Source organism: Oncorhynchus nerka, linkage group LG7, assembly GCF_034236695.1.
Source record: "Oncorhynchus nerka isolate Pitt River linkage group LG7, Oner_Uvic_2.0, whole genome shotgun sequence".
Taxonomy (NCBI): Eukaryota; Metazoa; Chordata; class Actinopteri; order Salmoniformes; family Salmonidae; genus Oncorhynchus; species Oncorhynchus nerka.
Genome location: NC_088402.1, coordinates 47,439,638 through 47,457,148, shown reverse-complemented (window position 1 = coordinate 47,457,148; position 17,511 = coordinate 47,439,638). Strand labels below are relative to the sequence as shown.

General features: G+C 40.2%; 1 protein-coding gene and 1 long non-coding RNA gene across 8 annotated transcripts; one reads left to right on the top strand and one right to left on the bottom strand.

Moving 5' to 3' along the window:
- The first annotated feature begins 582 nt into the window (after positions 1–582).
- On the top strand, positions 583–2,023 carry LOC115137675 (uncharacterized). 2 transcript variants are annotated; one of them, XR_010464225.1, is made up of 6 exons: positions 583–701; positions 1,021–1,110; positions 1,255–1,313; positions 1,401–1,495; positions 1,649–1,749; positions 1,887–2,023. It is a non-coding gene; the product is annotated as an uncharacterized LOC115137675 (long non-coding RNA). The 2 variants fall into 2 exon arrangements; XR_010464224.1 differs by lacking the exon at positions 583–701 and adding an exon at positions 779–843.
- Positions 2,024–5,819: 3,796 nt separating this feature from the next.
- On the bottom strand, positions 5,820–16,639 carry LOC115137203 (T-cell differentiation antigen CD6-like). Of its 6 annotated transcripts, XM_029673359.1 has the most exons (14): positions 16,398–16,639; positions 15,114–15,179; positions 14,247–14,528; positions 13,674–13,991; positions 13,232–13,543; positions 13,026–13,091; positions 12,750–12,896; positions 8,640–8,756; positions 8,344–8,463; positions 7,927–8,001; positions 7,713–7,793; positions 7,213–7,296; positions 6,967–7,047; positions 6,060–6,148 (listed from the first exon to the last, which is right to left on the bottom strand). In XM_029673359.1, coding segments are annotated over exons 1-14 (1,803 nt in total). In that variant the 5' UTR covers positions 16,450–16,639; the 3' UTR covers positions 6,060–6,146. The 6 variants fall into 6 exon arrangements, with proteins under 6 accessions (XP_029529216.1, XP_029529223.1, XP_029529222.1 ...); XM_029673356.2 differs by lacking the exon at positions 6,967–7,047 and having other exon boundaries at positions 5,820–6,148; positions 16,398–16,633; XM_029673357.2 differs by lacking the exon at positions 6,060–6,148 and having other exon boundaries at positions 6,164–7,047.
- Between the last annotated feature and the right edge of the window lie 872 nt (positions 16,640–17,511).

Below are 17,511 nucleotides of genomic sequence, written 5' to 3'. Positions count from 1 at the left end.
TCCATCACTTGGATCCAGGTAAGATGTAAATACTATTGAAATAGTATTAGATTTTTTGTCACTTATTCCATTTGGCCTTAACATGTATTCTCTCTCTGTCAGCGTGTGGCTGACAGGGTGACCAACTATGCATCTCTCCTCCGCCACGAGACTTCTGTGGACGTGACGCTTGGCTGCTACCAGGTAAATAAACGATTTCCTATGTATATAGGCTAGACATTACTGGGCATTTTTGCATTAGATTTGGTGTTTTCTAATAACGTGTGTGTGTGTGGTAAACAGGTGTGGTGTGAGCAGCAGACTGATGTCTCTGTGGTGTGCGCCACTCTCCACATGGGGCTGGACGGGCTTTTCACCTCTTCAGCGTGGTCGGAGGCTGCCTCCTTCTCTACGCTCACCACTCAGCAGTTCACTGACCCAGAGCCTGAGGGCCACAACTGCTATGAGGTCAGATGTTACACACACATACTATTGACTAGGAGCATTAAGATCCTTCCATTGACCGATTGTTTGTTATGTCATTGCACTGGTCACTGATTTTGAATGCTTGTTTTGTTGTCGTAGGGCTGGGAGTACCTGCTGTCTGAGGAGAGGGAGGTTCCTCTGCTAAAGTTGTCAGGATTTGGCCAGGGTTGTTCCGATTTTGGTCACTAGATGCCCCCATTGTGCTTTATGACCCTTTTGTTTTCCGTTGTTCCCAGGTATTATTTGCACCTGTGCCTCGTTTCCCTTGATTGTATTTAAACCCTTAGTTTTCCTCAGTTCTTTGCTCTGTGTTTGAATGTTGGCACCCAGCCCCAGAAATGCTGTGAACATTTGTTGTGCCAGTTGGACTATCTTGTGGTACTCTGTTTTTGTTGTTTATTTATTTTTGATTATCTTTTGAGGCTTTTCTGCTGTACCTACCACCTTGTGGATTTACCTTTTTGACTTGGAGAATTACCTTTGTTCTCTTGGAATTACTTTTGATGTTGTGGATTTATATTATTAACTGAACTTTCCTTTTACTTTATTAAAAAGTAAAACATCCGTACCTATAACGACTTTGTGGATTACCTGAGTGACCCCTCCAAGCGGAATGACATTGAGAGGGAGCTGGCTGAGGCAAAGGTGATTTCATTAACTCTTTCAAGTCTCACTGAGTTCTTCCACATGAATGTCTTTTATACATCACAGTAGCTGATATATATGAAATCATTCCTACTTTCTCCAAATGTGTTTTCTTGTCCTATATCCATCATGTGAACATGATAGATGTCCTCTTTGAGCTGGTGCTGTTTGGGATGATGACAGCTCAGAAGTCCCTGATGGTGGTAAGTAGCATCTCACTGGTACATGTTTTGATAGCTCTCTATTAGCAGTTTCACTTAAATTCCTCTTTTCTCCTCTGTTTCCTTTAGCACCCTGGTGGGTTCGTGGAGCGTCTGTACGCTCTCCTGTACTCCTTCCTGCCGACATGGAGCCAGAGGCTGACAGATACCTGCTGCTGCTCAATGTAAGAGTAGAGAGGTTACTTCCTGTTTACTTCCATATTCATGGTTAACCAGGTTTCAATGCCATTTTAGGGGGAGTATTTCTAATTGTCTCTCCTCTTGATAAGCTAGTAACTCAGATCCATTTTCTATGTGTTGTGTGGTGTTCTCTTCAGGGCGGGCTGATGGCTCTGCTAGATGACATGTTTGACCAGCAGCAGAGTCTCTGGTCACTAAGCTCTCCAGCCTCCTGGAGTACCACTTGGAGAACCTCATGGTCAGCATGTAGTCCTACTGCAGGGACCATACTCTTTTCTCCTTCTCTCTCTCTTTTGAAGGAATTGAGGTCTTGAAGTGCTTTGTTGAACCCTGATTACCTAACACCCATTAATTTAATGTTTTCTCTCCCCACAGGATTCTTGTGACACTTTGCCACCCAACAGGGATCTAGACACCAATGCACTACATTACTTTGCACTGAATTTGACATTTTTAAATAAATTGAGTTGTAGTTCGGAAACAAATGTTTTTGAACTACATCTTTTCTTCTATATGATTTTATGACTTTCCTCTTCCTAGAGTTCTAATGCTAATATTACATGAACAATGATGCTTTATTATCTGCATATGGAAATAAAAAAAACAACGCTTAGTTGTGGGAGGGTGTAGTAGTGCATACTGACCTAGTTGGATCATAGTGTGGGTGGTGGAGTTTATGCTGATTGTTCAAGCAGCGGTTTCTGTAGTGTTTTGTTTTGCACGTTCACTTAAAATGCTAAAGGTCCCTGGTTCGAAACAGGGCAGAAACCAAGGTAATTGACACATGCAAAAGTTATCCTATTTGTAATAGAGAAATATTTTTCAGGAATACCTTATTTGACTTTATGCAATGAATATCTGTAAAATACAGTTTACTCCTTGCTGATTGTTCTCATAGCAGTTTCTGTAGAGTATTGGTTATCACATTCGCTTAACAGGCGCAAGGTCCCCGGTTTCAAGCTTGGTGGAAACAGCGCTCATTGACACATGCAATAATGACCAAATTTGTAATTGAGAAATATTTTTTGTCATTAACAGGTTAAAGGATCTGCAAAAGGACTCATCTGGGATTTGAACCCGGGACCTCTATCACCCTACGCTAGTATCATACCCCTAGACCAATGAGCATTTGTTGCTTTCTGCAGCAATGACAGTGAAGATATCAATTGACTTGTCCACGGTGCTTGGAACGATTGAACATCATGTGAGTGTTGTGTGCTATACTTGTGAGCATAAGTCTTCCAAACTGCTGACCAGGCTCAGTTCAAATCTTCTGTAGTTCATCTGCTGTGTCTTCCACATTCTGTCTTCAGTTGCGACAGCAAACTGGTGACGAGTGACGAATGAATGAATGAAGAGCCAAATGAGATCAATTAATTCTTTAAAAGAGAAACTGAAACTAAGACTTCAAAAAGAATGGAACAAATTTATTTTGAGTCAAATGACGCAAAGGTACGTGAATCAAAGTAAATGAATGTAAAAAATACCCATTCAAATAGATCAGTTTTCAACTAGAGAGATTGAGACGCATCGTATCTGTCTCAATCCTCCATAACTGCTTATGTTACACCTCCATATCTGCAGTGAAAGATGGTGGACCTAGAGCGGTGTTTGTCAAACATGAGACATACCTATGATCGGTCTTCTCACAAAAACGTCTCTAGCTTCCGTACAGTTTGACCTACAAATTCGTATGACCACTCTCTGGAAATTGGAGACCCTCGCGAACACGGTGGTATTCTCAATTTTCCTCTACAAGTGTCAGGGGACTTGTCTGAAGTCAGAACCGTCTATGTGCCAACTTCTGTTTGTAAAATCCAAAATCTTTGGGCTACAAACTTGACCCCACTTGTCACAATGTTCTCCGCTTTTGCCCTACGTTCCCCACAAGTGTCACGGGACTAATCTGAAGGTAACCGGAACTGATTAAAATGATAGATTATTTAACCTGGGACCAATTTTGCAAGTTCTCCCACTTAAAAAGATGAGAGAGGCCTGTAATTTTCATCATAGGTACACTTCAACTATGACAGACAAAATGAGAAAAAGCAATCCAGAAAATCACATTTGTAGGATTTTATGAATTTATTTGCAAATTATGGTGTAAAATAAGTATTTGGTCACCTAGAAACAAGCAAGATTTCTGGCTCTCACAGACCTGTAACTTCTTCTTTAAGAGGCTCCTCTGTCCTCCACTCGTTACCTGTATTAATGGCACCTGTTTGAACTTGTTATCAGTATAAAAGACTGTTACTTAAACTCCTGTAACTTTTGATGCGAGTATCATTTTTGTATCCAAACTCCAGATTTGAGTAGTAGACGAAGCTGGAACACTTGACATGTCTTGTCTAAGTGGTTGGAAAGTGGATTTATTAGCTGATTTGTGTCAAATGGCTTGATTTCACTTACAAAGAATGTCACTTGGAAGTGATGATGTCACAATGGGGCACTTGAGTTTCTTGAGAGATCCAATGAAAGCGGAAGGAGGACATAAAGAGGACAAGAAAGTGAAAAAACGGAAACAGTATAACAGATATCATAAATTCTATACAAACAACTTGATCGAGACCGTTGCGAATTTGTTGATATTGGAACTGCATTTCTAGCTTAAACGCTGTAGGAGGAGCGTCTCATGATTTTGGCCCTGCAGCGTCGGCGAGTATCCTAGCCAACGGTTCCGTTTTGGAATATCAGAATTGACAGAGAGAGCTGTTAGTGATGAGCAGGTGAGGGGTTTCTTAAATCGCTCTCCCTCGAACGGTAGACCCAATTTTAAAAGCATTTCCGCCCTTGAGAAGCAGAGAAGTAGAGGAAGATTTTATGCCAAACTATGTTTGTGTAACTGTTTGTTTAGTGGTCAAAACGAAATTGCCTTGCTGCTGGCATGATTTACAGACACTTGAAAGTGAGGCGATGGGTTACAAAAATGGCTATAGTTAGAGATTGGTGGCCCCGATTTGAAATCCGACTTTTTCTATGAAGAGCAGAGAAGCAGGGGCAGATTTTAGCTTGCGGAACTTTTTTCCTCAAAAATGCTCAGAAAGTGGTCAAAACGAAGGTTGAAAAACACGTGGTAATGCAGTTACAAAAACCGCTGTACCGTAGTTCCGTGTGGAATATTTTGATTCTGCACACAGCCATGAATAGCGGAGAAGTAGACGAATATCCCATTCTGTCTAACTTGTTTGCAGGTTTGGTCAAAATAGACACTGCTTGCCAAAATGTTACAGAAACTGATGTATGTAAGGGAATACCCCCCTGTATTGGACAAAAATGAATGGGAAGTCATTGGCATCGGACAAACCATATACACATTGTCCAATACCACCCAATTCGGCGTTGATTCATGCAAAGTGTATTGCAAATGCAATATTGGGTGAACAATAAAGAAGTTTCTAACGAATGAAAACAAACCCTGCACTTTCGGACTCAGATAAAAAAATATATAATTAAACCCATTCTTATGTCCTTTTACAGCAATGCCTCAAGATGTATGTGATTTATGTCAGTGTGGATGGGATGCTTATTCCCCACGACAATATCCATCGTGGCTCTAACAAGCCTTTAGCCTCCAGCCTCTATGTAAGTGACGTGGGATAACACTTAGTACAGAAGGTCACAAGCTTATGTTCTTGAAAGAGGGTTAATGGCATGTGAACCTTATAAATTAGATCTCTGGAGACGGGGATGGGGTCGAGTGGGTAGGTTGACGGTAGGCTGGACCTCACTAGTCACAGGACTCATCTGGAGAGAGAGGGGAGTCAGAGGTCAAGGCGTAGGGTAGTTCTGTGTGAGTGAGACCAGTGGACTTAATAGGCTGAGTGAATGTGGAGCGGATGTTGTCATCCTTCTTTTTAAAATGGTTGACAAAGTCATCCTTAGAGAGGGAGTGGGAGCACTAACAGTGTGCAATAACAGTGTTTAACATGACTTTTGAATGAATACCTCATCTCTGTACATCACACAAATAATTATCTGTAAGGGAATGAACCTGGGTCTGTAGTAACGCCTCTGGCACTGTGATGCAGTGCCTTAGATCGCTACACTACTCGGGAGTCCCCCCTAACTTTTCTGATTAAAGAAAACAATTACACGTTTTATTTCTTTTTAGACAAGACTGTAAATACTGTGATCATAATTTAGGACATTTATTCCAAAGTACTCCCACACATAATAGAGAGTTATATGTGATTGTGTAGAAATGTAAGCAAGGTTTCTAGTTGATGATTCCTGCTGTGAGGGTTTCCTCTGTAGGCTCCATCGGTAATCATTGTATGTTACCAACTGCACAAATATCATAACTGCATATTAAACAAATATTACATTTTTATTATCACACCTAAAAACACAAAATACAAAACATACATAATATACCTACATACTGTATGTATACTATACATTAATACATCATTTCAAACATTGCAAACAATTAGCTAGCCACTCTTTTATATTAACAGAAACATTGACATATACAGTAAAACGTAGGTCCTTCCAGCTCATTCAGTAGCCTTGCTCTAGGTTTGAATCCAGGTAGTTAGCGATGTCATCATAGTCACCCTCTGAGGAGGACTGGTTGGGGTCAGGAGAGTTCAGGTGGCCCTCCTCCTCATAATCACCACTGTTCCCATCAGCCACTCCTGGGTGACAAACCATGAAAAACAGAATACAGTGTCAGAAAATAGAGTAACATCCCAAATCCCTTATTGTCAAAATAGAGAAGAGGAGAAAAGAGAGAATAGATGAGAAGAAAGAACAGCTTGTTACCCCGGTCATGTGAATGGGTTTGATAAGGGTTACTTGAAGGTAATGTGGGAGAAAGATGTACATATAGGGAGGAACATACTACTGTAACACAAGAGAAATATACACTTCGAGTGCATTTGCCATTCTGGTAAAATGCATTGGCTATTGTATAGGACAGGAGGCCAGAGTAAGGCCATGAGAGCATAGGACAGCTGGGCATACCAAGGTCAGAGGGACATACAAAGGAGGGGGTCAGCCAAATGACCAACTGATGGACTATAGACATAGGCCATATATTTTTAGGACATGAAGATGCTGAAGGAATGTCAGAAGAGACACATAGTCTACGAGTCCTAATAAGGACAGACATACCAAAGAACACACCAGGCTGAACGTAAGGGGGCCCATAGCATAAGATAGGCATGTAGTATTATTTTTGGGACATGAAGAGGTCCTGTCACCATTATGACTTAACTGAAAGCGGATATGGGCGTTAGCGAGCTGAACAAGCAGGATGCACAGATTGGGCTTTAATGGTGGCAGATGGACTGAGGGAAGTAACTTCATTTGCATGTGGGATGGACTCGTATGTTGTATGTGTATAAATCAGAGCCAGTGCTCTGGACAAGGGTGTGTTAGGCGGACCATCTAGGCTTCTGATATGTTTGTATTAAAAGCCTATATTGAATTCACAAGTTCTTGTAAGTGTTACATTTTGTTAAGATTCTCCACGACAGTATCAGGTGGTTATTTGCATTGTGGGTAACTGGAGGTTGCCATGGATCCATTCCTTCTGGGAGAGAAAAATAAAGGTACAGCTTGAATATAAAATTAACTAAGCAATTGAAACATTAGCACAGTGACTTGTTTGCAGTGCTGTCTGCTCCTATTGCATCCATAGGGACTGGCATTTTTCCAGGTCGGGTCCCATAAAGTTAGGAAAAAGTCAGGGACATACCTGATGTCACTAGATTCTCTACATCTTTGCCTGTGTTTTCATAGCATTCCTCGGAGGAGGTGCTGGAAGAATCAAAGGAGTCCACTGCAGCAGAAGTAAACACAAATCATCATTAGATTGTCTCATGCTTTTCACTGAATTGTTCATTCTTGAGTTCAAAAGGTGACCCTCTGGGAAGGTGACTGACGAGCAACCCTAGTTGCTAGGGAAGAAGGAAGGGGTGGGAAACATGGTTTCCAGGAGTAGGGGGGGGGGTTGTTGTTGGCTGGGAGGGTTTGGGGGAATGGGATGGGAGGTTGGGGGTATAAGCCCATTATTCATTTTTATACTGAATTTATTATTCCTTAAACTCTATGTATTTCTTACTGTTATTTTGATTTTGGTTAGCAGCCTACTTGTACATGTTTTATAAACTTAAACATTGAATGGTATAATGTACCTTTAAACCCCCTATCAAAAAATTGACATAACAAATAAAACAAATAAAAAGTGACCCTCACCACTTGGGGGCCCTATATTGCATCCTGGATCTTGGTCAACAATGCCTCCTATGAAAACGGTATGGTTGTCTCCTGCATGTGCTACAGACGTCACATTGCTGGTGAATAACTCACATTTAAAACTTATTTGCTATCAAATGTTGTGCATTTGTGTCTGTCATGTAGGACAGGCATTGAGACCGTTATTGGAGTGCACCACTAAATATGGACTCACCTTCCTCTGATAGACTGTCCAGAGCTGTAACCCTCATAAAAAGGTTCCTGGTATCTTGTTTGTATCGTATAGAATCTGAATTACAAGTGAGAGTTAAGATATATTAGCTACACAACAGTGGAGGCTGCTGAGAGGATAACGGCTGATATTGATGGCTGGACCAGCACAAATGGAATGGCATCAAACACATAGCAGACATGTATTTGATACCATTCCACTCATTCCGCTCCAGCCATTACCACAAGCCCATCATCTCCAATGAAGGTGCCACCAACCTCCTGTGCTACACAGATATGAGTAGTGTAGTCCAAAATGATTGTGAATTTTGGAGTCTTGATTAGCCCTTCTGAAGTGCAATGCTTAGTTAAAATATGTAAGAATTAAATGTGATTTGGGAGAAAAAAATACACTGTTTACTCTGAAAGGTGGTCATATGCACAGCTGCCTCGGTGCTTAGATCACACTGCTCATAGTCTGTATCCACTGAGGTGCTGTCCACACTACTCTGGGTCCACTGATATCTGGGATTTGATGGTACTGCAAAGCAAAACAAAAGAGAAATTAAACAATATTCACTATCTTTACAGAGAGTTACCAAAAATGTTATACAAATCAAAACAGATTTGATAATGTGTGGTAATGTGGGTCTAGATGAAGTAGTAGCTCTGTACAGAGGAAAACAGGGTCAAAGAGGTGTGTTCTAATTCACTAACCATCATTTTCTGTTGGGCTGCTGGTTGTAACCTTGATGAGATTCACAGAGTCCCGGTAGTCGTTGTCATGCTCAGTTGGCGTTTGCAGGTTAGCATGTCGGTGCTGGACTAAGAGAGCTATGGACAGTAAAAACACATGCTGTAATATTAGAGTATCAGCTTCTATCCAATCCAAAATTATCTATATTGGATTATATAGGTGATTCTACAGAAATGATGCAAATTGCAGTCCCATCCCAAAATAACTATTTAAAAAAGGACATTTATTTACGTGTTGATATGGTCTTAATTAATTGAATACAAGGCAATAACAAACATATTGTTAAATTAATATAGTACAAAGTCATTGTTTATAAATATATTTCTATAGATGTCGCTGTCCTAAACCCGGACTCCTAAATGTAATGTTTGAAAATAAAAGCAATTAAGGATTTCTGTAATTTTTTAACACCATTTCAGAGCATCTTGAGTTGTTCTATTATTACATTGAAATATGCTAATCTAATTTGTAGTTGTGTGTGTGTATATATATATATATATATATATATATATATATATATACAAAACGTTTTGGGGCAGAAATGCCTTCTCGAAAATGTGAACTTTCATGTGCCTATAAATACGGATAAAATTGTGAAATTATGGCCCTAGTTGGTTTAGCCCCAGAAAAAGTCAGCAGCCTTCCCGCTAGCCATGATTGGCTGAGATAATTAGTGGGCTGGACATGCCAAGAGAGGAGTTCGGACTGGACTGCCATGTAGCGTGCTTCTGTCTAAAATGAGCTGGTCAGTATGTGTAGGTAATCCTTTGGCTTTTTTGAAAGATATCACATAGTAGAACTGCACAAGTGTTGCTTTCCACTTTCTGGAGGACAGAGTTTTGAAATCAGTGGACTTAGAGTTTGGATAGCTAAGAAGATGGAGAAAATTCTTGCGTTTGATCGCCAATATGCAGACGGAGTTGAAAACAGAACACACAAAATATCTGTCAAACTAAGGGCAAACATGTAATCCGTGACAAAGAGGGAGAAGCGCCCATCCGTGCATACAGGTAAGACAGTCTAGCTCGCTACATTTTTAGATATTACACATTTCTAATTTTGTCAGAAAGTTGTTTTCATTTCAAGTTAAAGTGTACTGTTAGGTAGCTAGCTAACGTTAGCTGGCTGGCTAGCTAGCAAACGTTACTTGTATGATCTCTGTAGTAATATTATTTGTATCTCAGAGCCATTTGCATTGCTAGTTATAGCCAATAACCGTTATGTTAGTTAACATTGAACCTGGTTGGTTAGCTACGTGCAGATTCATGCAGGGTAGTAACGTTATGAGTTGGGATTATGATTCATTATTTAGCTAGCTAGCTACATTTCTAAGCAAAATACTCCACTATGCAAGTAACTATTTCAATAGAACATTTATGATGTCACTGCAACAACTGTTGATAGATGTAGCAGGTAAATTCGCTCTGGCTATCTACTCCGTTTTCAGAGCACTTTTGTCTGAGTGTGCCAGAGCGCAGAATAACTGACGTATTTACGAACGCTCAACACACATTGAATATGGCCGGTGTCAGTAAAGGTTGGCAAAAGAGCGTAATTAAATTGTTGCCAGCAGCACAGTTGCAGTCACCAACGGATAACATAAAAACATCCTAACAGCTCTGCTAGGGCGAGTAAAATAGCCAGAGTGAGTTGTTCTCTCATTTGTGTATGGAAGTAGATAGCAAGCTAGCCAACATTACCCAGTTAGCTTGGGTGCTTGACTGCTGCTGTTAGGTCAGAACGCTCGGATCAACCCTACTCCTCAGCGAAAGAGTCCAGTGTGCACTCTGAACGCTCTGAAAGCGAAGCGCTCTGACAATGCTCTAAGTTTACGAACGCCCAGAGCACACTCTTTCACTCAATATTAAATTTACGAACACACCCGTAGTATAAACCAGCTTTTAGTCTTGAAATATTTGGTTGTTTAGTACATAGCCTCACATGTGAATCCTTAAAAAGATGGGTGGGGTTAAAGTTTAAGAGGGTGTGAACAACGCTGAATGGGTGTAGACAAAGAAGAGCTCTCCAGTAGGTACCAAAACATTCAAACGCCATTTTCTCAAAAGTGAAGTAACAAGTTAATCAACTTTCAAAGCAGAATTACTTTCCAATTGTTCCTCAACTGTAGTGTAGGATATATAATTTTCCAGCCCTGAGTCTCTACTTTTATCCAATGTAAAAAATGTTGCTACATAAGACCGAATTGAGCCAGTTGGTCACATACAGTGCCTTGCGAAAGTATTCGGCCCCCTTGAACTTTGCGCCCTTTTGCCACATTTCAGGCTTCAAACATAAAGATATATAAACTGTATTTTTTGTGAAGAATCAACAACAAGTGGGACACAATCATGAAGTGGAACGACATTTATTGGATATTTCAAACTTTTTTAACAAATCAAAAACTGAAAAATTGGGCGTGCAAAATTATTCAGCCCCTTTACTTTCAGTGCAGCAAACTCTCTCCAGAAGTTCAGTGAGGATCTCTGAATGATCCAATGTTGACCTAAATGACTAATGATGATAAATACAATCCACCTGTGTGTAATCAAGTCTCCGTATAAATGCACCTGCACTGTGATAGTCTCAGAGGTCCGTTAAAAGCGCAGAGAGCATCATGAAGAACAAGGAACACACCAGGCAGGTCCGAGATACTGTTGTGAAGAAGTTTAAAGCCGGATTTGGATACAAAAAGATTTCCCAAGCTTTAAACATCCCAAGGAGCACTGTGCAAGCGATAATATTGAAATGGAAGGAGTATCAGACCACTGCAAATCTACCAGGACGAGAAGACTGATCAGAGATGCAGCCAAGAGGGCCATGATCACTCTGGATGAACTGCAGAGATCTACAGCTGAGGTTGGAGACTCTGTCCATAGGACAACAATCAGTCGTATATTGCACAAATCTGGCCTTTATGGAAGAGTGGCAAGAAGAAAGCCATTTCTTAAAGATATCCATAAAAAGTGTCGTTTAAAGTTTGCCACAAGCCACCTGGGAGACACACCAAACATGTGGAAGAAGGTGCTCTGGTCAGATGAAACCAAAATTGAACTTTTTGGCAACAATACAAAACGTTATGTTTGGCGTAAAAGCAACACAGCTCATCACCCTGAACACACCATCCCCACTGTCAAACATGGTGGTGGCAGCATCATGGTTTGGGCCTGCTTTTCTTCAGCAGGGACAGGGAAGATGGTTAAAATTTATGGGAAGATGGATGGAGCCAAATACAGGACCATTCTGGAAGAAAACCTGATGGAGTCTGCAAAAGACCTGAGACTGGGACGGAGATTTGTCTTCCAACAAGACAATGATCCAAAACATAAAGCAAAATCTACAATGGAATGGTTCAAAAATAAACATATCCAGGTGTTAGAATGGCCAAGTCAAAGTCCAGACCTGAATCCAATCGAGAATCTGTGGAAATAACTGAAAACTGCTGTTCACAAATGCTCTCCATCCAACCTCACTGAGCTCGAGCTGTTTTGCAAGGAGGAATGGGAAAAAATGTCAGTCTCTCGATGTGCAAAACTGATAGAGACATACCCCAAAGCGACTTACAGCTGTAATCGCAGCAAAAGGTGGCGCTACAAAGTATTAACTTAAGGGGGCTGAATAATTTTGCACGCCCAATTTTTCAGTTTTTGATTTGTTAAAAAAGTTTGAAATATCCAATAAATGTCGTTCCACTTCATGATTGTGTCCCACTTGTTGTTGATTCTTCACAAAAAAATACAGTTTTATATCTTTATGTTTGAAGCCTGAAATGTGGCAAAAGGTCGCAAAGTTCAAGGGGGCCGAATACTTTCGCAAGGCACTGTATATCAAATATGCAATACAAACAAAGTGTGTGAGTAGTACTGTATATATGTCTATCATACATATGTTGTAAGAAATGTGCGCTGGTTTGGGAAAAATAGGATACAAATTAGATATTTTTTCCAATCCCCAATTTGCACCACTTCTGTAGTATAACCCATTTACAAAGCTATATTACAGTATGAACTGCCAGATACATGGACATATGATGCATGGAGATCACTGAATGTATGTGGCAGTTTGGGACCAACCATCTCTCCTCCTGTAGTGGCAGCAAAGCAGAGCGTTTGTGACCAGAACCATGAGCAAAAGGAAGGAAAGGGAGATGCACCCCAGCAGCTCTAGGGACATGGAGAATGGGAAGCCATCATTTGAAACACTGGCTGTAGTCACTAGGCCTAGGAAGTAAACAAAATACAGGAACAAAATACAATTTTACACACATTTGATCTTGAATATATTACATTCTCAAAAGCCTGAATAGTTTTGTCAATCTTAAAATTCAGACTCAGGTTTAACTTTTTCACCTGGCCTCCTGCTTAATACTGTTGTAGTTGCTTCTGTTGTAACTGGAAGATATCGTCCATGTGATCCTGTGAGAAAAAGTACAGTAGAAAATATTTGTTTCTGCTTCAAGTATCACATGTCTTCAGTGGTTCGTCAGAGTCAGTAAATTGTGCTCACTGTATACATTAATTAAATATTTATATAGTGCACAAATAATCTCACTTACCACTACAAATAAGTCCAGCAGCTTTAGAGTCAGCGCACAATGTTGTCTTGTTGGCATACTCCTTACACTGCCAAAGGTCTGTGTGATTTGGAAAGCATTGGTAGTACCACAGGGTACTATCATTGTGAGTGAAAGGGGGTATGAAAGCTAGAAAATGAACTGGCTCCCCACAGCCCAACATGGAACACACCATTGAGGCTTCCTCCTTCCCCCAGCAGGTATCACACACTGTCCCCCATGATCCATTACGGTGGATCTCCACTTTACCAGAACAGCGGTCCACACCTCCGGTCAGCCTCACTGCCTTCAGCTCTGTAAAGGAGGCAGAGAAAAGAGGGACCATGAAGATCTTTAGATGAATAAAGAGAAGTTGGTGCAATCTGGCCTGTTAGTAGGTTTAATAATGTTTGTAGTGTGTATGAAACATCAGGGTGACAGTTACCTGAGCATACCACCCCAGCATCCTCCTTGTGCCCACAGTCATGGCTTTCATCTGACGCTGGGCACTGCCACAGGTTTTCCTCTTTGCCAGTACATTTCAGCTCATCCAGGTAGATGGGATCCTTGCCCTGAGGGAAGGCACCACCCTGCCCTGTCACACTCAAAGCATACCCACAACCAAGCTGGGCACATACCACATCAGCGTCCCTCAAGTCCCACTCATCGTCACACACCGTGCCCCACTGCTGCCCCTCTCTCCACAGCTCTACACGTCCAGCACAGCGGTGCTCGCCTCCAGCCAGCCTCACAGCCTGATGCTCTACAACCACAGACACAAGTACTGTATATGAGTTTCAATAAACATGATTTGCTCTACTCAACCCCTAGAGTTAGGGTTAGTGTGCAACTCATGTGATTCAGCTTGAAAAACTATGTGATGTAATGCATATGGTACATTTGTAGAAAATAACAGACTGTATGATCAACAATATAAAGTATCCTATTATAATTTTAAATGTATTTTGTGAAATGAGAGCATATGATGAAATGCCTGTCTATTCAAACCGTGTCTTACCACAAACGACATCGGACACCATTGTGCAATTAATCCTCACAACATGGGAACAGTTCTGAAGATGATATTCATGGTAGGTGCAGTTTGTGAGGCAGGTACTGTTGGGTGGTGCGCTGGTCTCATTAAGACTGTAGACTCCACCACAGCCAAGTTCCATACAGATCTGATGGGCTACTTGGTCTCTGGACTCTGCAGTGAATGTGACTGAAGTCCATATCTCATCTCTAAGGATCCTGGGACTCCAGGAGCATGCATTGGATTGTTGAGTTATATAGGGCTCAGCTGTGAATGAGACATTTTAAGTGAATGAAGTCTAACTATTAAACGATATCACTAAATTAAATCGCAATGGTATAAGATTGGGAGGGATTGAATGATTCCATATGTAGGCTGTATTTGTAACATAATGGATGGTCATACTTTATAGAGAGAAAATGTTATGGGTATTAATGTGCAGAATGCTGGAACATTTAAGATCTTGATGAGTGGGTGAAATAGTTTTACAACATAGCACTGTAATTTAGTGCCTATCAAACTCTTGGTTGGAATGCACCTGCAAAGTTCAAACACAGCAGCAAAGCCTTAACCACCTCCACATCCTGTTTGACATTCTTTTGACACTGAACAAAAACATTCATACGGAGAGCACACAATGGGGTTTAACCAAGCACAAGTGGTTTCAAACTCTGCACCAAATGCTTTATTAATGCTCTGAGAACTGGATCATTTGGGGTGGTCTGGTCATGATGCATGAGAGTGTCTGTGAATGATGGAGTAAAATGACAAAGCCAGCAGTAATGAATGGAGATATTTTTGTATAAGTGTGTGTGGCTTTGTCAGAAAATAAAAATAAATATAGCAACTCACTTTGATTCTTATTAAGCTCTGATTGTGATGCATTTTTTCCAGTTTGAGAGGAGTCATCTTTATATGCTGAAAGAAAGTTGAAAAATGGCACATCCCTTTAGATCACAGATATAGCAATGACATGTACCATTATTTTATTGGTTAGAGTGTCAATGCTACTGTGACCTCCTTTGACCACTAGGACTTCCCACATGGAAGACTTTCAAACTAACCACTTGACCAAGCACTATCCTTTGTTGTTAATCCAGCATGTGAGATGCATGTGAAATGTGGTAAGATGACTTGAGCCATAAAGCCCTGTGGCCTAACCACCTGCTTACTGTACAAAGTAGTTAGTGGTAGTAGTTTATTATATTTTCCATGTAGGCCGTACAGTGTTTATTATTACATTAAAAGTAAAACAAAAATAAGGGTTATCCAGCTAGCACATTTGGTTCCTTGGAAGTTGTGGGAACATGTGTTATTGGTTTCCCATTGGTTTTGAGAACAAAGACATGAGTTTCATGACCGGGAAAACATTTTTTTAAACATTCTGAGAACGGAAGTGAACATTTTGCCTGTTCTGGGAACGTTGGATTTGAGGTTTTATTCAAGTTCTGAGAACAAAAATTATAGGTCATTTGAAGGTAATTAAATAAAGTTCTAAGAACATATTTCGATAAGACTTTTAATAACACTGCTAGCTTAGTTTGGGTTAACTGCCAGCACAGATCTAAATTATTTTGCTTTGGCATTAATCATGCAAACATTTTTTTTAATTATTGTGGCACAGCATCAATATGATTCAAACCAATTACCTATTGTTCTCTAGTCATGTAATTTAGTCCACTGTGCCACCAGGATGGAGCGAGCATGCCATGTTGTTTTTAACTCATAACAAAGCGGTTAATTTTAGTCTATTCAAACATTTAAGTAGAACCATGAGGAAACCTGCAGAAAATGTTATGCTGAAGTACTGAAATTCCCACAGAATAAACATATGGTTCTCAGAACATTATGTGTGAGCTGAGATAATTCCTTCACTGCTATTGTTATTCAAATAGATAATATGTGTGCCTTTTTTGCCTTATGTAAAACGTGTAATACATAAAATCCAAAAGGTGTTTCAAATCCTTAGCCGTGGACTGGTTAGCATCTGTCTAGTACTCTTCACATGAATAAACAAATGTTATCTTCACTTATCGGGTGTGACAGAGTCAAGGTTACTTTTACTGTAAATGTTAAACAAGTAAATCAAAGAGAATAGTTCATAAAGAAATTATTGTGTAGAGTGGCATCTATTACCTTGACAAGATTGAAGCGTTTGGAGGATTAAAATGAGTTTCACCAAATTCATAGTGTATTTGTCTATTCAGACACACTATTGGAAAATAAAACAATGAAAACAGGAAAATGTAAGTTTCCCTTGATATCTAGCTCTGATCACTGCATAACCCCAAACTGTGTGAAAATGTCATCCGGAGCGCTCTTTTCTGTGCCTGTACAATGCGTGGTTTCCTCTCTTGTTCCTCTGGCATAGGCCATCAATTCACATTTCCTCTATAACACCAAATAGCTAGTGTGTGCTCACATAGGCCTACTCACAACATATGAAATATGTCAAGAAACGAAGAACACCTGATTGGGTCTGTCACTAAAAGACCAGTCCAGTCCAAGTTCATTATTAGAACATAGTCAAATATTTTAAATTCATTTTTTTATTTTTTTTTATTAACCTGAATTTGATTGACCCTGCCAACAGTCATAGTTGTTTGTCATCAGAAATGTAATGTGGGCGGGAAATTAAATGTAGAGAATTCATGATTCAAAAACTGTATATCATGGTAGTCAACGATAGTACAGTAAGTAGCCTGTACTTTCTAAAAAGGGCTTCAGTTTGTTTTATACCCTTACCCGAGGTAGAACGAAATACAACCATCTCTAATGCCTCTAATTTATTACATTGATTGTTGAGAGGGAAAAAAACTGAAGTTGTTTTATTGATAGATACTGTGACACCCCCTAAACTCAAAACTTCCAGAATAATGTCGGGCTGAAGGCGGGGTGGGCCACATTATCACGTTTCAGGGAAGACCCAGATGCAGACAATGTCGAAGTAACAAAAGTTTATTACTAGAACAGGGGCAGGCAAAATGACAGGACAAGGGCATGCAGAGGTCAATATTCCAGATCCGCAACAGACAAACGGAGAACACAGGTATACAGTGCCTTGCAAAAGTACTCATCTCTCTTGGCGTTTTTCCTATGTTGTTGCATTACAACCTGTAATTGAAGTTGATTTTTATTTGGATTTCATATAATGGACAAAATAGTCCAAATTGGTGAGTTGAAGTGAAAAAAATTACTTGTTTAAAAATGTCAAAAAATAAAAAGATCTGGTGCAACCAATTACCTTCAG